General features: G+C 35.2%; 1 protein-coding gene across 2 annotated transcripts; it reads right to left on the bottom strand.

The window, feature by feature from the left end:
• Positions 1–4,281: 4,281 nt before the first annotated feature.
• On the bottom strand, positions 4,282–22,065 carry LOC140161316 (cdc42 homolog). 2 transcript variants are annotated; one of them, XM_072184795.1, is made up of 6 exons: positions 21,910–22,065; positions 14,800–14,968; positions 13,072–13,144; positions 12,098–12,207; positions 8,692–8,889; positions 4,282–7,694 (listed from the first exon to the last, which is right to left on the bottom strand). In XM_072184795.1, exons 2-6 carry the CDS (start codon positions 14,902–14,904, stop codon positions 7,605–7,607), a joined length of 576 nt encoding a protein of 191 aa, XP_072040896.1. In that variant the 5' UTR covers positions 14,905–14,968; positions 21,910–22,065; the 3' UTR covers positions 4,282–7,604. The 2 variants fall into 2 exon arrangements, with proteins under 2 accessions (XP_072040896.1, XP_072040895.1); XM_072184794.1 differs by lacking the exon at positions 21,910–22,065 and adding an exon at positions 21,685–21,863.
• Between the last annotated feature and the right edge of the window lie 216 nt (positions 22,066–22,281).

Below are 22,281 nucleotides of genomic sequence, written 5' to 3'. Positions count from 1 at the left end.
TGAATTTCTTTCTTTATTTTTCTTTTCTTTTTCCTTTTTTTTTTCGTTTTTATAGTGCCTTTTTTCTTCTTTTTTTTAAATCAAGAAAGCTGCTTTGTCTTTTGAACCCTGTTTTGTTTTTGGATGTTGCTGCACATAATAAACAGTTTTAAACAATCAATTTATTTCTATCAATTAGATTTGTTCAGTTCATCTTAATTTCTTTGGATTTCGTTTTTTCTTTCCCTTTCTTTCGTTCTTTCCTTTCTTTCTTTTTTCGTTTGCATGATCAGGCTATAGGGGTCCGACGCATAAATGACATCTATCTTAAAGGAGTATTTCGTATCCTAGTATCATCTTTTTATGACATTTTTTAGTAGACATGGTAGATATGCTTGAAAAAATCTTATTCCCAAAATTTCAGTTGATTCCGATTTTGCATATGCGAGTTATGCATGACTATGTACTGCTCCATAGGCCACTGTTGTAATTTCGTTCTGGTACACCAGAACGTAATTCAAAATTGACGATATTTTTGCTAGACGAATTAAATCTGCAAGAATTATTTTTTGGACATAAACATTGTGTAGCCAGAGGTTTCCAGTGGTATAAAAATCTTTTTTTTGTTGAGAAAAGTGAGGGCTAATAATATAATAATAATAATAATAATAATAATAATAATAATAATAATAATAATAATAATAATAATAATAAAATAACTTTATTTATACACGGTAAAACATGTTCAATACAATATTGATCTTCCACATGTCCGTGTGGATATTAAAACATTACTAAAATATAAAATATAAAAGTTTGTTAAAAGATAATTATAATGCAAAAATGTACATAGACTAATACAATATTTCACTAAGAGACAAAAAATTTATAATAAATGAATATGATAAAATAATCTGCATTCATCCTCATATCATTGTTATTCTTCTTCTTATTATTATCATATTATTATCATTATATTATATTATTAAATAAACTTTGTTTATATTATTAACATTGTTATTATTATTATTATCATATTATTATTATTATCATCATATTATATTATTAAATTAACTTTGTTTATATGTTTTGTGTTACTCCCCCATTGGATGTTGTGTCATACTTTCATTGTTTTTAATTTTATCCATTGCTTGTTGACACTTGTATCCTTTTGGATCCATCCTTTGGTCGTCAGTTGGAACAAATTTTCACTGTTTTTATACATATTATAATTAATAATTAAATATAAATTTATTATTATTATTACTATTTATTATTATTACTATTTTTATCATTGAATTCTAATTATTTCATTATTTTGGGTAAGCCTGCTGCTAAAATATCTGGCCTGTAATATATACTGAGAAAAAAAAATCGTTCCTCTATTTTGTTATAAAATATCCTTTCTTTCCTTCCTTCCCGGGTTTATCATGACTTAATAAGTGCATGCCCGACGGGCCCCAGCACTATAAACATACTACGCCGCACCGCCGGGAGTTCAAGCAATCGATCGTGCATCAATCAACAGCAGCACAATACCCGCGGTATAAAAAGGGGGCGAAAGTGCACGGGTGCGAAATAGAAAGGGGGCGAAAGTGCACGGGTCCGAAATTGAAAGGGTGCGAACCGTCCAGCATTCACTAATACATGGTGTCCTTGAAAGAACTGTGTCGTCGGGAACTGAATTGTTTGGGTATTTTAAGGCCCCGTTTAAGGCAATACATATAAACCAACCATAACTAAATAACCGTTTTATTGAGGAATATCAGCTATCATATGCTTTTTGAATTCTGACAATTGACCGCACCGTTTGTGAAATAAAAGATGTTTACGAAAATTCCTCATTTTCAATCCGTTCCACGGAGTCAAATATCTATCAATGACAATAGGCATCGTGCGCTGATCATCGATTGATATCTGAATCCATGGAAAGGTTTGAAAGTGAGGGAGTTTCGTAAAATTCTTATATTTCAAGAATGGTGTCATATCAATTGTCAAAATTCAAAAAGTATATGATAGCTGATTTTTTCCTCAACCACACCAACCAGTTATTTATTTATGTTTAGTTGGCGTTAAAATGCCCAAACAATTAGATTTCCGACGATACAGTTCTTTCAGGCACCCTGTAGAAGCATGATTTAGGCAAAAAGCTACATTCGTTTGAAAAGTGAGTTAAGCAATTATCATAGCAGGTTGACGATATCATTATCAATATTCTTGTTTATTTGGGTAGTAATTGTAGAAAGGATTTGTCATTTATCCGGTAATTAAGCATATACTTGTTTTCATTTTGCTTGTGTGAATTAGTTTAAAAGTTTCAAATAATTTTGTTTATGGTAGTTTATAAAATTCTTGTAAAGTAAATTCGGCATATATAATAATATAATTGACACGGTCTTGCTTCATGGAAACCTTACTGCAAATCATAAGTCTCGTCTTCACTTTCACGTAGCGAGTTGGCGCAGCGGTAGTTCGCTCGCCTTGCACCACTGAGGTCCCGGGTTCAAGCCCCGGACGTGCAAAAGGACTGTATTGCATTTGGTTTATCCCGATTCCATGCTCGCCTTCGCAGGTTTGCTAAGCAGACGTTCACGGTACTGTATCGAATGCTTTTCGAAATCTAGTATGACCATGTGCACAGTTTCTCCTTCTTCCATACTTTTTGTCAGATCATTCAACGTCAGTATTAACTGAAATATGTATAGTATAGCGAAAACCTATATTAAACCTAATAATATAGCGTAAACACGGTAAACGTATGTGAAATATTTGCATAATTATCATTCCATCAATATTCTTGTACATTTGCGTAGTAGTTGTAGATATAGGATTTGTAAGTTATTTGGTTTGTTCAAATAGCATATCGTTAGGTTGACGTTATTATTATCAATATTCTTCTTTATTTGGGTAGTAATTGTAGATAGGATTTGTCAGTTATCTGGTAGTTAAATATGTAGGCCTACTTGTTTATGGTATACGAGTGGATATGAATGAATTAATGTAGTGTAGTGTTGAAGTTAAACTTTAATTCATTGTTTATGGTAGTTTATAAAATTCTTGTAAAGTAAATTCGGCATAGGCCTATATAATGATGGACCTTGTCAGGTCTTGCTCCGGGTCTTGCTTCATGGAAACCTTGCTGCAAATCAAAAGTCTCGTCTTCGCTTTTACGTAGCGAGTTGGCGCAGCGGCAGTTCCCTCGCCTAAGTCGTCTTGCACCACTGAGGTCCCGGGTTCAAGGGCCGCGCCCAAGGACTGTATGTTAGTGTATTTTCAAAATGTCGCGCTAAAAAAGTCATATATCGGGACTTTTATGAACCAAACTATGGCCTAAATGAATATTTCTTTTACGCAACGTATGTGTATTACCAATGTTACCTCCACTTAGCAGAATATTCCTTTTCCAAAACAAGCACTTTTTGCATGGTTTTTGTACCAAAACATCCTTTATTTTTTATTTCACTAGGGTGTCAATAATTTTGAAGTAGATTGTATAGATGAGGCGATTTGCGACGTCATTACCTGGCAATACACGTCTATTCGCTACTTGCACGGTTCCGCCATTATGCACTATGTGCGGGGAGAGCCTCGAACTGGCAGCATACATGAATGGGAATTGAACTAGTCATAACGTTCTGTGTAAGGTTACATAATTCTTCCTTTCTTCCAGTTCGAGGCTCTCCCCGCACATAGTGCATAATGGCGGAACCGTGCAAGTAGCGAATACTAGCCCTTTCCGGGGTTTCAACCTCAAACATCTCACCAGTCATGAACACACCCATTATTTCTGATAATAGTCTGTTTCTCACCCTTTATCTAATACGTATGCTCTTGCATCATCACAATTTCCATTGTTCCTTGCCTGGTAGTATGCACACCATTTTGTTCAGGGCCCGTTGTTTTAAAACTTCTACCACATCACAATACGGCTATTGAACAGTGTTAAGTTGATTTTTTTATTACTTCGTGGTCTGTGCAGCGCCAAGCGTACAGGAGCGTAAACAGAGGAAGTGGTAAATAATCACGCGGATTGATTGATCAACGGTCTTAACAAGACGGTTTACCCATTGGTCGTAGGCGCGTAAAAGGGGAGGAGACTTTGCCACTTCTATGCGACCACCAGCGTGTACCTGGACCAGGGAAGTAATAAAGAATTAACTTTATTGGTTGTATGCAATTCGTTCAAGCATATTGATACATACCAGTCCCTTGCCTTTATTGATGATAAGCAATGAGGTCAACAACTCATTTATATTTTATAAGCTCACACATTCTTTTTCACAAAATGACAAACCAACACAATTTCTCCGCCAACAGCACTTCCTATCATTTATTTATTATCATCATTAAGCTAACCTTAACATTTTTTTAAATTCTTATGCAACTTTACAAATATTTTGTTACAATGTATTTACACATCTAGTATATAAAGTAAAACAATACATATTAATTAAGATTTGTGGATATAAGCAGTTTTCAATTAATCAGATAAACCAGTAACATTGTACTAGATAAACTGCACATCATGAAAACATACTACCAGGTTGTGTCTTCATTCATTAAGAAGAGTATCCATAGAGGCCGTCAGCATTTTCCGCGGAATCCGCCATCTTGTGGGTATTGCCATTCTGCATGTCATGCATTAGACATTACGCCCCGATTACGCGGAAGTTGCCGCGCATGACGCACATCTTCAGTCAAGCGTCAATGCGATGATCTTAGCAACAAGGCATTCCATACCCACAAGATGGTGGCGTTGACGTCACAATGACTACCTCTAAGAGCTGCTGTATAAATGATTGCATCTCCATAGCACAATACTCAGTGCCACAAAGACATACATGCATTAGCCATCAGCACAAAGTAAATCTAATGACTAAAATGGAGTTACTTGTCGCTACACTACGAATGCATGGCAGCTAAATAGACCGATGTCTTTGTGCCCTGAGCTATCTCATCTATGGAGATGCAATCATTTATTCATGAAGTCTTTAGGCATCTGTTAATCAAGGCATTTACTTCAAAAACCAAGAATAGGAGAGAAAGGAAGGCAGAAAAACCATCAACAATTTTGATATTGCCTTGACAAGCTGTTATTATATTCCCATAATTGGCCCAATTAATTTAATTTGTTCCTTTGCTCAATCAAAATGTAATTTCCACTACAGGTTAGTAAAGCATGAATAAACATACCTCTTGTATGCTGCCAAATACAAAAGACACAACCACCATGAGTGCCATAGCAATTTGTTGATCCTAGGTTTCTCTACTTGTACTGAATTTCTTTCCCACAGTACAATATGTTTATTGCATAACAAAGGAGATGGATACAACAAGGATTAACAACCGGCCTGTACAAAATGTATTATGCAATATGCCTATTACCTTGTGGCAAGGAATTTCGGATACAAACAGACTTCCGGTTGACAAACCTAGGATCCAAATATTACATTTATTTTCAACAGGGAGTATTATGCTTGGTCTTGTCCTTACAAGTATGACTGAATGAGTTTTATCATCATTTTATATTGGGTTGTTCGGAAAAGGATAAGTGTAACTCGTACATTTAATGTGTACATGGTTTTAACTGCTTATTTCCACAAATCGTAACAATCCCCTTTGGCCCAAACAGTGTTTAACATACAAAAATTAAAATCCTAGCAGATTTAGCACTTGATTAGTTTAAGTTTTGCGTAAAAAACATCTTTACAAAAAAAGAAAACTCCAAGAACAAAACAGTTTAGCATGTATTATTCACCAAACTCTTGAATGGACCATTACATAGTAAGGAAACTGTATTTTTCTTAAATTACATATAGGAGTTAATATTACTAGGATTTTAGAGTGGAGTGTTAGATTTTAGTGTTTAAGGATTTTATCTTTTCAATGCAGAGCCAACTTAGGATTCAAATCAAATATGAATTCAACAGAAAATCCAGTTGATTCCTGCTTTTTTATGTCTTCTGTATGTCACCCTCCAGACTGTTTTCGGGTATTTGAGTCGTTTCAACACAAATGGGACTTTTTTATTCAGTTTTGTCTTGTAGCTATCACAGAAGACCAAGCTGTATATGTTTTTAATGAGAATATCTGCAACGTATCCATACTGCAAATGAACTTCTTTGTATTATATAACCTGGATAAATTTGAAAACAAATAAAACCCTTTGGGGAACCTGCAATATTTGCCTCTAGAATATAACATCATTACTTACTTCTCTACATGTACATGAATTTCCATAATCTTTTTTTAATGATTATTTATATATTAGATTTTCAATGATGGTTCTAGAATCGCATTTTGCATTCCGAGATGTATTTGATATCTTTAATTAGGTTACACTTTCGGCACAGTTATTTATATAATGCTTCATGTTGTTTAATAACTACACCAGCTGCACCAAATCAATGAATATTTCACAGTTATATAATTTAATTAAGGCCTATTGAATCCCTTCATCATTACTTTGAGTAAGGGATGGCTACAAACACCAACCAACGGTTGACCACCGGCATCCTGGCGGCTTAACAGCATTATATTGTTCTAACAATAGAAACCAGACGCAATCACCAGTTCCGCATGGGTTGGCACTGGTCGACCCACAGTTGGCTTTTGAAGTCATCTCTATGCAGCTTTTAATTCACTTAAACATCATGTACTAACCTCTGTGCTTCCTATTTTCCCTGATACATATGTTGCAAGGGGAAAATCCTTAAAGCACTTTTTTTTTTTAAATAACAAAGACTCACACTTTTCTGTGTGACATAGAATTTACAGACATTATTGTTGTTAAGTACAACAAAAGAAATAAACAAAAAAATAAGAAATAATAACAACAAAGAAATTTGACAATGAAACATCTTTTGAGACTGGAAAGTAATATCTCATAAGCATAGATCTGGAGACAGTTCCTGATGTTGATTCAAAATTAAATGACAAACATATGAGTTAACATTTACATATTGAACAGTTCTATACAGAGAAGTTACACGTTTGTGGGTTGAACAATAAATATTAAAGCAATCACAATGCAGGACTGTCATAACCATCCTTGGGAGCATTATATTGATAGTTAGCTACATGAGAAATGCTGTGAAATATGAGGGTAATAACCATGACTTATCAAACAATGGCATTTGTTCAAAATCCTTCCTGGCATACTCAAGCAAATACATAGATACCTTTGGTAATAACAGTAGAGATGGGGCATTACTGCCTTTTTTTAAAGTAAGTGAATAAGTATCGGTCAACACTTGACAAACTGAAGGATTTCTAAGTGAAAATACCTTATATTATGCATCTTTCCAGAGGATAGACTGATCACCCTCTTTAGTCTGCTCCCAAGAGTAACACATTTGTATGTTAGTTACTACTTCAAAAATGCTTCACATTTCAAGGAAATAAAGTTGTTAGTTTACTCACTCACATGCTTAATAAGTAATGTCCATTACGATCCTATTTAACTACCACAATGATATTTATGAATTAATCAAGCATTAATGCTGTATGTGGTGTAATTCGACAGTCCTGCATAATTGATTAAACCAAAAAAATAAAAAATAAAAAATAAAAATAAAATATTGGGAGTTGGAGAAGGATAAAGAGACAGACATTGTAAGAAACAACTACAAGAGCATACATTTCTTCTTTTTTGGTGGTTCTGGTGGTTCCAATGCTGCCAAGATGGCTTCGTCAAATACATTCTTTAGTCCTTTCTGTAATGGAGTAAACAAAACATTGTATACAAACAAATCAGTTGTAGTTCGACAAAAATTGTTTGCAGTTTATTACATCCAATTTTATTCAAATGAATATCATTTTGTTCGCCCAGCACAAGAAAGTCAAATCACAAGGTTTGAACAGAACAGTACAATATAATCATGCCTGAATTAAGAACGCGATTTGGCGGCTTTGATGTTCGTAACAGTTTCGTTGATTTAAAACAACGGGGATGTACTCACAAAAGTAACATGATTTTTTTCTGGAAAAAAGCACTTTTACTTATAAAAATTATACTTGAACTGAATTAGAATGAGAATAAAAGATAAAATTTTGTCTTTTGCCTATTCAATATCGTGTCATAATGGATGGGCTGGCCAATATTTTTATCGTAGTGGTTCTGGCGTCGGCATCCACTACTCAAAATATTGGCCAGCCCATCCATTATGACACGATATTGATAGGCAAAAGACAAAATCCTATCTTTCATTCTCTAATTACAAAGTTACACGCTTGATTGTATCTAACCAACCAACTACAAGGTCAAGAATTATACTTACTGCCCATGACTCAAAATATATTAATTCTATTGGTGTGAATTTCACTTTTCAGCTGTACCCCATTTGCAAGATGCTTTTGTAATATTTTCAAAAGGTGCACAAAGCTACACAAAATTGTTCAGTTGTGTCATAAAAGTTTTAGTAGAAATCTTTTCAAATGTTGCCACAAAACCAAATGTTGCCACAGAACTAAATGTTGCCACAAAAATTTTGCTATGTTATTTAAATGTTCAAACATTTTTATTGAAAACTCTTTCCCAAAAACATTTTACAATACGATCTTATTTTTTTATACAAAATGTGGTCTAACATTTTTGCAATTTTTTAAGAACCAACATTTAACGTCATCAAAACATTTGAAAAACATTTCAATGATTTGCAAAACATACTTGCGTTTACCTTGTTGTCATAGGAGGACTTCAATTGCACTCACCTGTGTAAGGGCGGAACATTCCACATATTTGACTGCTTTCAGCTCTTTGGCCAGCTTTTCACCTTGCTCTATTGTGATTGGTTTCTGTTTGTTCTTGGACAATTTTTCTATGGTACCTGCATCATCTCTCAAATCTATTTGTGTGCCGACTAGAAGGAAAGGAGTCTTGGGACAGTGATGTGTGATCTCAGGTACCCACTGTATTACAAAAAATGAAAAGTGTATATTAGCATGACAGTTTACCTGCAGGACACAGGACAGAGCCAGTAATCCTCCCTGACTGTGTTAACAATGGACTGGAGTATAATCACCCATAATTTACCAATGACCAAATGAATTGCCAACCCAGTTAGGAGTGGGTACTTCTCCTGCACCTTACTGACTGTATACTGGCAATTCAGTAATAAGAGCCCTAACGGCGTATCATTGATTTCCAGGGGCAGGCATGGGAGTTTTTTTGGTTTTTTTTTCAACTTTGGCCACTAGTGAGATGGGAAAATAAAATGATGAGTAAAAAAAAAATTTCCCCACCCAATAGACTTCTCCGTAGTCCACTTGCCAATTGTGCATACTCTGGCTATTACATTTAAGCTTAAAACTCTGATTTAATTAATTTGTGCACAATTGATAGATTTTCACATCTGATCTTTTTAGTCACCGTACTCCCTCTGTTTGTTAGCTTCCCAAGTGGACTACTGACTTTGACTTGCGGTTTACATTTTTAACACGGGACTCTATGGAGAGTTAGGCCAATTTCTGGCCTAACTAAAATTGGTCATGATGTAATGCATCTTTAAATGAATATGGCTTGTGATTGGTCGCCCAGATCTCGTTATTGTTTAAATCCTCCCGGTACATACCATTACCATTAACTATACATGGTACACAACAATATAATGCGGCGCTTTTGTGCTGGCGCAAAAGTTGGTGGATGAAAGTACGCATCTAGCGCGTACTGTACCACCATGCTTAGTCTTGTGGATAGATTTGATTGATAAACAAGTATGATTGACAGTGTGTTTTAGAGAACGAAGTCCCGGGGTAAAGTTCTGCTTAAGGGGGTACTACACCCCTCAATAAATTTGTGTCTATTTTTGCATTTTTCTCAAAAACTAATAACACAGTGGTAACAAGAGTCATGTATATTATAGGGCAAGGAATCCAATTACTACACTGGAATTTCTGTGACCCAAGACAAGCGGTTTGTTATTTATGATAAGAAATAAGGTACCGCTAGGATGTACCTCGTTTCCTATCATATAAACTGAACCACTTGTCTTGAGTCACTGAAATTTCAGTGTAGTAATTGGATTCCTTGCCCCAATAATATGTATAACTTTTGTTAATTACCAGTGTGTTATTATTTTTTGAGAAAAATGCAAAAATAGTCACAAATTTACCACAGGGGTGTAGTATCCCCTTAAAAGTGAAATTACATAGTCGATTTTTAAATCGGGCTTTCGCAAATAATAAACTGGCAGATTCTAAAATTAGAATTGTTCAGTATTGAAGTGCCATTATAGTTAGGCCTATGCCATTATGATATGTTGCATTCAATAATATAAGCCCATATACGTATACTTTACTTCTACTGTCACAAATATAATTATATAAACTTTTTCATAACCATTTTATACTAGTATTTTGATGTAATAAATATCAGTATAATTTCGAGTTCAACTGAATGCGTTCATCATGATTAATAACATATTTTTATTTATCAAAAATCGACACATTATTCTTTTTATAATTTTAAATTGGCAGCGAAAAAAACAAACAAATCCACCTGACCCAAACTCCCATGCCCCAATGAGAATCAAATGATGCGTCCCTGATTGTCATTATGATTACTCCATCTTTTATTCCAAATGCCTTTGTTTTCTATTGTATTATGGCATGTTTATTAGACTGTATCTCAAATAAAGCCTTGGCGACTTTGTCTACGTTTTGTGAGAGCAGATATCCCATAGCTTTAAAATGTGAATCTGCGAGTATAGCAAACTATGCATGTACAAAGTCCATCCCAAGGTAGGTGTTTTTATCCAGAAAAGCATCGTTATTTGGATTATAATCCCAATTTCTTTTAAAATGACATAATATCACAAGTAGCACTTAAAAGAAATTCTATTCAAAAGCAATACAAATAATTTTTCCTTTATTTTCAGTTTCCCTTTCTATTAAAAGGACATATGGGTTGTTTTACAATCAGGGTACACAGATTGTCTCACTGGGGGTGAAAAATGAAGTGTCTAGTTTTTCCTCAATTTGTTTTTGTGTTGTAGATGGGTCAAATAGGAAATCTGTAAAAATTTTAGGCGTCAAGTGTTCAGAGTTTCAAGTTATGCCAGAAACATGTTTTTGATACACACGTTTCTGTATACCCAATTTTTTGGAGAGGACACATTTTGACGGAAACCTGACATCCAACTTTCAAACATGTGATACATGGAAACTAAGTGTAAGTGGGCTAAGTGTTTATTATGAGTTTGTAGGATATATATTTAAGTGTTTTTCAAGAAAATAAAATTTTAGTCTTGGGTCAATTTTAACTATGGATTACGAGCTTGTATTCGGAGAGGACATTTTTTGACGGAATTTTCAACATAAATTTGAAGAAATGGTACAATTAATGAAACAGTCGCAATCTTACATGGTTCTCAATTTTGAACAATCATGTTTCAAACATTACTTCTGAAGTGTCAAAATATGTTTTTATGGTATTGCTGGCAGTGATATATCATTTTCTATCATATATCTATTTTGTCCCAAAATCACACAGAAATGTATATTTTCATCATTTGCTAAGCATTTCAAACAGTTTCTTTGTGGCTGTAGGTGGAACTAATAGGGGCCAATAATTAGGCATAGCAACTTTTAATTATAAGTTAATCTAATATTTGAAACAGGGCATAATATGGTGCTCAGCCCAAATGTACCCTGATTGTAAAACAACCCATATCAGAAGTAGCATAAGATAATCATATTCTATTCAAAAGCAAATATTGACTGCTCAGTACCAGAAGTGGGTAAGTGCAACTGCCCTGTGAACATTTGGCAATTTACACACAGTATACTGTACTACACATGGCAGCTATACATAGCAGCTATTGCACTTACCCACTTCTGCCACTGAGCAGTCGATATATGCATGCACAATCACAATAGAAGACACACGTCATCATCTCTCAGAACACAAAATTAGATTGTTTTAAAAAGGAAATCCTCCGGCAGTAGGTTACAATAATACAGGATATGAGTGACCACTGCGGAAATGGTTTATCTGTGTCCTGATCTAGCTAGTATTGCAATCTTTATATTGGCACCTTTCTCACAACATGTCACACCTTACAATAATCATAAATGTCATCTGCTTCCTTTTTTTACAAACTTTACAAAATTAATTTACCTTTTCTTTAACATTTTCAAATGATGAAGGTGAGACAACTGAAAAACAAACAAGGAAGACATCTGTTTGGGGATAACTGAGGGGTCTAAGTCTGTCGTAATCTTCTTGACCTGTCAAATAAAGAGAAAAATTAAAAGAATTGATTAGTAACAAAAACAAATACAACTTCATTGTCATAAATTCTTTCATTTTTGTGCAAAAGACCTAAACATGCATAAGAAATTTACGAATGTCAATGTAGCTTCTACTAGTTGAATATGCACCACCGTCTTGCTTTGAAAGGCATTGGGCACACAAAGAAATATGTAAGTTACTGAGTGTATGCTATCAAACAATCATCACGTGAATATTCTTCGAAGGAGACTTTTGATGGATTATCATTGCATCTTCCTCTTCTTAAAAGAGTATTTTGTGATCCTAACATTTTTCAGTAGATATCCACGAAAAAACTTCACAAAATTTCAGTTAATTCCAATTTTGCGTTTGCAAGTTATGCATGATGTGTATTACACTGCTCCATGGGCCAATGTTGTAATTTTGTTCTGGTGTACCAGAGCGTAATTCAAATTTGGCTATATTTTTGCTAAATTAATTAATCTGCAAGAATTTTTTTTGTACATAAAATCATTATTTAGCCAGCAGCAACTTTTTTGAAAAAAGTGGGGGGATGAGGCTGTGGATCATGAATTGCCCCTTTAATTAGTCTATGTATGTCATTTTGTTGGAGTCTGGTAGAGATTGGTAGAATTAGTGAGTTAGCCTATGAATCACTTAATATGAAAAACAATGTTTGCAATTTTTTTAACACCTCTATGCAGTCACATTGGAATTCAAAATTGTGACTAAAGATTTTTGGCTATTTTTCAACAAAATGTTTGGTCTACACGTCACGAGGACAAATTTTAAACAATGGTTGATTAATATGCTATCAATCAACGTGAGATTGATTTCATCTTCCGGCCATTGTCTCTTACCTGCTGTATCAAAAAGACCCAATGTGTATGGTTCACCACCAATCATTACTGTGACAGCATAATTGTCAAACACCTACAGGTTGAAAACAAACAATATCATTACAGTGAGTGAGATCAAATAGATCATTGATTTTGTTGCGGAATGACTAAATAAAACGTTTTACAGTGTAGACATAAACAACAAAGGGAGCGATTAATGGACAAATGGTTGTGTTTACTTAAGGTGGTATAGCAGGCATTTTCTAGAAATTAGGAAATGCATTGAGCATGTTTTAAACAGATTAATTGAGTAGGGTAAAGTACACTGATCAATATGCCGTTTGTTTGGAGCAAATCGGACATACGGTTTCCATAATACATCAATTTATATTTTTCTTTCTATCCTATTGTTTTTGTCAATAATGTCAATAAATAAGAGCACTTCCATAATGTCTCCAATACCACCTTATTGTGGATCAATCAGTGAATTTCTGTTCACACTACAATTGACCCAGGTTAGACCCGGGTTGTAACCTGCTACTTTCTAGGCTGGTTGATTTGGTTGCGGTTGTTTTCTGTTCCCGTGTATAACCCGAGTTGTACCGGGACCCCAGGGACTGCCGTTTGAAAAAGTGAGTGGAGCTATAAAAAGCTCTTCTCTAGATCTTTAGAAGAGCTATTGAAGAGCGATTTGTCAAGTAGATCAATATGCATGAGAAGCGTACATCGCGAGCGCCTTGCATGCTTCAAAGGAACAATTTGAGACCACTTGAAAGCTTGTGCGTTTTAGCACATTCTAGGCCTTTTGGAAGGTGGTGGTTGTTTTTGTTATTTTATTGTTGACTTCTACGGGGGCGAGGTTAGGTGACCCCCATCAACTGTACGTTGTTTTACATACATTTGTACATTGAAAATCAAAATTTATGCAAGTAAAATCAGTTGTCATTATATTTTGCTCAAGGAACCTTTGCCATGTGCATATTTTTGAAGGAAAAAGCAGTTTAGACCATGCCCTAATTCTCACTTTTTACAAATCATTCTTATTGTGCCTAAGAATATGTTCAGACACCATCTTTTGTCAGGCTTATGAGTGTTGACTCAAATTCCACTGGCCCAAACAGCTTCTCATCTTGACACCAGAGGAGGGTTTCATTTTTACAGCTCTTCCATCACATTTCAAAAGACAGTGTCTGATATAGTGATAAGGGTCAAAACATGGACACTAAGGGAACAACCCAAAAGTTTGATGAAGCCCTATAAACGAAAGTACTTTCGTTACGGAGGGAGGGGGGGTCAACAAGTTTTAAGGATTTAATATATAATTGTAAACTTTTAGTACTTTCTGAAGTACAATATTGACATTTTACAGTGGTTGCTTCAAAATGATTTCAAATAAATATAGAGTGCAGTACTTGTAAGTTTATTTTTTAAAGCAGCTGTACCGCCCTTTGATTTTTTTTATTTGAAAATCCAGCAAGTCCTAATTTTTTATGAAGAAAAATGTTTCCAAATAAAATAGAATTATTGTGATCAATATCCTAGTCCTGGCAATGTCGCACTCCACAACCCCATCGACCATAGCGATGGCCCTGTGCCCAATGAATACGGGTTGGAATTTTCGATATTTGACACTTACGTTAGAGGGAGGGGGAAGGGGCTAGCCTTCTAACGAAAGGACTTTTGTTTATAGGGCTTCATCGAACTTTTGGGTTGTTCCCTATCAAATAGCAAAAGGAAAAATAAACTTACTGTTGGAACATATTCTGAAGGAAATTTGTTTGTTGTATATGATATGAGTAAACATGTTTTACCCACAGCTCCATCACCTACTACAACACACTTGATAGTCTGCATGGTGGAGCACAGGAACCACCAAAACTTAGAACTTCTCAATTAGAATGGAAAGACCTGTAGTTAGCTGTTGATGAAAGATACAAAAACAAAAGAAATGTATTTTAATTCACTTCTAGGGTCTATTCCATTGTAAGTTCTGAAAGGTAAAAAAAAGGTACTGCTGTCATCGCGATACAGTTATATCAACTTGCATGTACATGTATGTCGATATGTTGTTGACATGTATCCATGTCGACATAAAAATGAGGACATTGAAATTTCAAAAAATAATATTCAGATCTCTGTATTTATACATTATAAATCATGCAATAGCAAAACACTCTATTTCATGTATTTCTACCATTATCATCCATCCTTGACAGCCAGAGACCTGTCCACCCGTCTTTTGGACAGGTAATTTCAAAGTAGACGGGTGGAAAATGTGGTAAATGTTTAACAGAATTTAAAATGCAAGCTACAAAATCTAGTAGAAAACACCCTGAATATTGCGATTTCAGCTCATTGCACTATGCACAATAAACTCCCAAACCCTTGCCAAAACTCGCACTGTATATGAAATGCAAATCTTGTGATTTGTGGGTATATTCCATCTCAAAATGTTTCATATAATGTACAGTGTAATTCCAGTCAATTGGTAATATAATGCTTAGGGCCATATGTGTCGTAACTGGGGTACCCAAAAGGGTGGTGTGGTGTTGTTTCATTTTGAAGTAAAAAATGAGTTATAAGTATTTCTTCTTTACATTTCTTGGATAATAAAAATAAAACAGTATATAGTTCGATGATAGTGGATTTAAAGTACAGGGGCGCCTGTTGGCGAAACAAATTTGACGGTAGAAAATGAGTAATTCTGTGTTTTCTATTGGAAAAACAAATAACGCTTATTTCAGAAAAAATGTCAAAAATATAGGGCCTACACTCCAAGAACTGTATCACATCAATCACTCTGAATACCGATCTGTTGAAACAGTCAGGCCTTCATTTTGGAAAATTGCTGGAGCGCTGATCTCCTGATTTACTAAGGTGCTCAGCAAGGAGCTCAATCTTTTAATATCTGTATTAAATGCTGAGTAAAAATTGGAGTTTCCTCAACTCATAAAAGTCAAATATGTACATTGTACTCATTACTTACAATGTACGATGTTTTAATGTAGGATTGTAGATCGTATAAAATAGCAGTAAATTAGTAAATTAGTGGGCGTATTTGGGGATGCTGAATTCTACACCATTGACAATGATTGACTTTACACAACATAATCACATCGTTTGATCGTAATTTTTCAGAACTAAAGAAAGGGTTTGAATTAGTTTAGTTTTAAGGTCAGGGTTAGGGTTTAATTAGCATGATAGTAGGGGTTTAGGAGGTGCAGTTCAAGGATAGAGTTATGGTTAGGTCAGGACTATGTTTTTGATAAGGCTGTTCTCACTGTTCTGGATATAAAGCCCCTAAAACAGGGTGTATCCTTCAAGAATACCAAACAAATCCCAACTCTAATCCTAAACCTAACCTTTATCCTAAGTCCTAACCCTAACCCTCCCTTACCCTAAATCCTAAACCTAACTCTATTAGTATTTCGTGCTCTCTTACACTAAGGTATAGTTTTTCGTTTTACGGAAAACAGAAAAAACTCACAGAATCGGAGGTACAACACAGAAAATGACATTTTTGGGTGATGTGACAAAAATTGTTAAAAAAGATAAGAGAAATAAATGTTAAAACAATCATGAATTGTGTGTGTCAATTTTATGATAAAAATACTGTTTAATAATACCGAAATAAAGATATATTACCAGGCATGAGCCCCCTATATCCCTCCAAATACCGTAATAGTTGGCCTATTATCGTAAGAATATTCCAATCAGAACATATTGATCGCGATATTGAACACTTTATTGTGGGGGTACTACCCTGGCAAATTTTGTGCCTATTTTGCATTTTTCTCGAAAATTATAGCGCATTGGTGACAATTAAGATATGTATATATTTAAGGGATCTAAAATGAGCGTTTATTGCGTTTCGACAGTATTTTTTGTGGGACATGAGACCACCTCAGACCTATCGAATTGCATTCTGAATACGAAGCATGTCTTTCTGATATAAAATAATTTTCATTTTTGAAAATCACAATATAATACAAATTTTATGACAAATTATAAAAATTTGATATTTTTCAAATTTTTGATATATAACAGTCCTCGAAGTAAATCATATAAATCTAATGATATATTCTTAAAGTGTATGTAGCACGGAGGAAAAGCCGACGGTCAATTGAAATTTTGACCTTTCATATTGAAGATATGGATTTTTTCCCAAAAAGACCTAATTTTTTTGGTGTTTTGGGAAAAAAATCCATATCTTCAATACGTAAAGGTCAAAATTTTCAATTGATCGTCGGCTTTTCATCCCACCTACATACACTTCAAGTATAAATCATCAGATTTATAAAGTTTACTTCAGTACTGTTAAATATCAAAATATCAATTTTCAATGATTTGCCATAAAATGTGTATTAAATTGCGAATTTAAAAAATCAAAATTATTTGATATCAGAATGACATTCTTCGTATTCAGAATGCAATTCGATATGTCTGATGTGCTCTAATGTCCCAAAATAAATATTGTCCAAACGTTCATACCCCAGCCCTTAAGTAAAAACGTTAAAATAATGGGTTCGGCTGCGCCTCACCCATTATTTACGCTTTTACTGCCTCGGACACATTATTTGCATGTAAAGGATAATGCATTACCCTTTATTTCTATTCTATTACCACAAAATAGTGTGATTTAAAGTGAAAATATCACATTTTTGCCCAAATATTTCAAGTTGTTTACCTGAAGGTTGAGCGCCCACGCGTAGCCAAAGCGTAAGTGATAGCGAGTATTACAGACCGCGTAACCAAGCGTAAAGCTTTGCGTAGAATGCGTAACAACACTGAACATACTGCATCGCGCTTTGCTGTGCGCTGTGATGCGAGAAGAACATAAAGTTCGTTGCCCTGGCCACTTTATTGCCAATTAATGGTCTTTCACGTGACGCGTTTCAACAAATCACAGTGCGCGATTTTGAATAATGGGTCGTGGAGGTAATAGAATAATTATTATAGGGCCAAGGACTACAACAACTGCACTGAAAATGCAGCAACCACAAGCAGTTATTGATTTATTGATCAAATATTGGTTTCCCTCATTTTTGACTGTAACTCCACAACTGTTGTCTGTGCTGAAATAAAATTTCCAAATTCCAAAAATGATTAGGTGCCGGCCAAAACAAGTATTTGGACTGGGGGGGGTCTGATAATCGAAACTTTATTTTATGCTGGTTCTGTTAAAGTTGGTGTTAGTTTGCATGTCATTGATGTCTCAAATTCCATTTCTGAAAGCTGCATAAAAATTGGAGTTGTTGTCTTCTTAAAATGGCAGTTTTATGCTCCGCAGCCGACTGATGATGATTTCCAGGGCTGTCAACTTTTTGGAATTGCTTGGCATGAGACACTGTCGAACAGAGGTGTACCGGGCGGAATTGTGTTTTGCCCAGGCTTCCCGTTAGTGTGCGTCATTGCGTCCAGACGCGTATTTTACAAATTTGGACGCAAATTCACATGGCTAATCAAGTATTTTAAGCGCCCATGTCACATGGATTTGGACGCAGACAAAACTTCGACATTTTATCATTAATTGATGATAAAAATAAGAAATTTTTATTCTTTTATATTTTTAAGACCCACCTGAGAATTGAAGTAAATTCTGCAATATTTGTAAATGCAACGTCAGGAAATCGTGCACTTTTTGCATGCTTTCCGAACGATCGCTGTACAGCTGTTTGATCAGTCCCGATTGATTTGTTTACAAGCAAGCACGTGCCGCTAACGTGCGGTGTTTATTTAATTATTTATCACAACCTGACAATATTCAATTTTAATATTTTAAGTTTATTTTCTCATAAATAATCTAGGTTTCCTTTATTAGTATTATTGTTACGATGAATAAAAGCAATTTTAAAGACAAAATCCAAATGATAACCCTTTTTTCGTATTATTTGTGGCAGCGCGTGTTTTAGTTTTTGTAGCATCAACAGCACGTTAATTTAAAAATAGAAACGCGGAAGTGAAAGTACGAACGAAAATTGCTCAAGATTGACAGACTTTGCTCATGTTTTTGCACCTGTTTTTGACCACGTTTCGGACCAAAACTGACACTGAAATGAGAAAAATTATCATAGCGAATGGAGATGGAATATCACGGCGAAAATGCACTTTTTTTTTTTTTTAACAATCAGCATTTGATGAGGTGTAGACCCGGGGTACGTGTGTATCGTCATAATCGTGAATTTCAGATGGACGCACAAAAATCTGTCTGGACGCAAGTTTTTGTAACCTCGTCAGCAAACTTGCGTCATTACGGACGCACATTTTTAAAACCTTAACGGGAACCCTGGTTTTGCCGACTACAATCTTCATTTTGACCCACAATTATTTGAGCCACGGCGCACAAGAATCTAAAAAGTGGGGGGGTGTAGGAATAACAAATTATTTTACGATGCGTGAGATTTTACTCATTTGACAGCTCTTTACTACCTTGGCGTGAGATTATGCTACATGTACCTTGGCATGAGACCGTGAGAAAATGACCCAATGTGTGAGACTCACAGCCAATGCGCGAGAGTTGACAGGCCTGCTGCTGTCATATGACATGAGTATGGCTGTAAGTATACAAACCGAAATTTACATTTGACACTAACTTAAACCCGTTAACCCTGTACTTCGTCATTATCACAACCATGACGCGATGAAGGTTGCGGTTCATCATTTATTGACAATAACAATTTATGAACTACCGTAACTGTAACTCTGTTATAAATGAACATTTAAAAAAATGCACCAGGTTGTCAACTCTCACGCATTGGGTCACTTTCTCAGTCTCACGCCAAGGTAGTATAATGTCACGCCTAGCCTAGATAGTAAATCTCACGCAAAAAGCTGGAAAATGAGTAAAATCTCACGCATCGTCAAAATAATTTGTTGTCCCCCCGCTTTTCAGATTCTCTAAGGTAGCCATGGTCACATTTTAACATGTGAGGGCGGGCTTCATTAAGCTTCATGTGCACCAAGATCCTGCCTTAACTGTGTAATCCAATAGGAAAATGAAGAAAATTTGGATTTTGACCCTCAAAACTCCAACCTAGCATGATTTTTAGTAAAAGTGCATCTGTGGAATACTACTTACTATCAAGTAGTGAAAGCCACATTTCATGAAACATTAGCACATTTTTGTAAAATGGCCCTGCGTGCTGAAAAATTTGGCCAAAATACATACACACATGTTAAGACATAGGAAGCCATAAATGCTGGGACACACAATTTGGGAATTTCAGGCGAGCTACTTTTCCTCATAACATTGCCAATTGTAGGCCTACATACATGATTGACCCCTCATTTTTTAAGTTAAATGATTCTCTTTTTAATGAAAGCAATTTTAGATGAATTTATTAAATTTCAAAATTTTATGAACATGCCTAGATCTAAGGCTGTGGGCCGTGGCTCAAATAATCACGGGTCAAAATGAACAGTCATTGTAGTCGGCAAATCCCGGTACGTCTGTCTCACGCCAAGCAAATTCCAAAAAGTTGACAGCCCTGATGCACAGCACAGACGAGAGGGATACAGACCGCGCGCGTGTGCAATCAGTCAAAGTGCTACGCAATTATCGTGTTTTTTCACGGTCTATCGCGTAATCAGCCCTCAACTTGGCCTCATGAATATGCGAGAACTCACATCATACAAATTCACTAGTGGGGATTATGCACTTTCAGTTTCCCTCGCGTTTGAACTACATGGATCGAATCCATGGGTCTGAGGGCCGATGACTGGGCCGATGACACACATTCGATGGGTGTACGTTTGAACAGGAATTGGATTGCGTACTTTTTTGATGTCTAGTGAGCAAATTTCTTCAATATTTTGAGAAAATGATGTCAAATTTTCTATTCTATATTGTTTGGTAATAATGTCTTTTGCCAATAGTATGTTTACAGTTGTAATTTTGTGTTTTTGATCGCAAAGATCAGATATTTTCGTTCCCGATTCGAATTCTGAACCCTTCGCAAGGATTAGCATGATTAGGAAGCCGATTTCGGCAGAACTTTGACGAAATTGCCTTTTCGGACACTAAAATGTATTCGATCCTTAATTTTGTTTCAACCGAATCTTAAATTAGGAAGCACAATAAGGTTGGTACCACTTTTATTTACATTGATGAAATTTCAAGTTTCTAACCGCTGCAAATCGATTTAGTGTGTATTTCCCATGGCATTGACATCCAAAATGGCGTAAGCCAGTCCTTTTTTAGGTACGGTGTATATGACTGGCAAGCGAGTCTAACAATACACAGGGACTTTGACTAGTTGTACGTGGTCTGTATCTCTCTCGTCTGTGATTGAATGATGATCTTTACAAATTTATGATCAATCATGATTGATGATAATGAAAACATGAAAATCAACGATTCATGACCAATTAGTTAAATTGCGTCTTAATTACGCCTCAATTGTTACGTACGAATCACAACCGTTGCTCCTGTTCTTAATTAATCATAGTGTACTTGGCAGAATTCAAATAACGACAAAATTAACAAGTTTTTACTACTTTTCAGACGTTTTATCACTGGCACTAAACCGCTATTGAATGGAAAAACTACTGTTTTCAATGGGGAATCCGTCAAATAAAAATCACTTCCTGTTTACATACCGGCAAAATAATTGCCTCAAAATACACTTTCCTTACCACTTCTGGATGCGCAACCTCTAGGCTGAGTTGACGAATTACTGCGTTATCATAAGAAATGTCGACTTTTAAAGTTACAATTTCACATATGGATTAAACATGGGTTATTTTCATACGATTTCTGTCACTTTACTCGTCAATCATTACCCTCTCCGGCATCGATAATTTAGAGCGGTGTTTCTTGTAACAATCCAACATATTTCTCAAAAAAGAAAGTTTTCTTACCTTTTTCGATGATATACAATTTTTTGCAAGCCAACTACATTGCGTCAAGAAACGAAATTTACCAGAAGAAAAAATAACAAAATTTCAATCGAAATAAAGTGATTTAGCTTAAGAAACTTTAGTGACTTTTTCTTAAAATTAAAAAATGCACCGGGGCGTTGGTGCCTATGCTAAACCACAGTGTCGGGTGTACCAGCCTTTGGTGAAGGGCTTATATACTGCGCAGCCCTTTGCGCATTATAATTGTACCTGATCTCAGAGTTGAGGAATTTGGGTCACTCCCGGGTCATTTAAAAGGATGATGAGTCAACTTAAAAATGATGTGGGTATATAAGTAGATATCAAAAATAAATAACCATTTTGGCAGAAGCA

This window comes from Amphiura filiformis, chromosome 9 (assembly GCF_039555335.1).
Source record: "Amphiura filiformis chromosome 9, Afil_fr2py, whole genome shotgun sequence".
Lineage (NCBI taxonomy): Eukaryota > Metazoa > Echinodermata > Ophiuroidea > Amphilepidida > Amphiuridae > Amphiura > Amphiura filiformis.
This window is presented reverse-complemented; position numbering and strand designations above follow the sequence as displayed.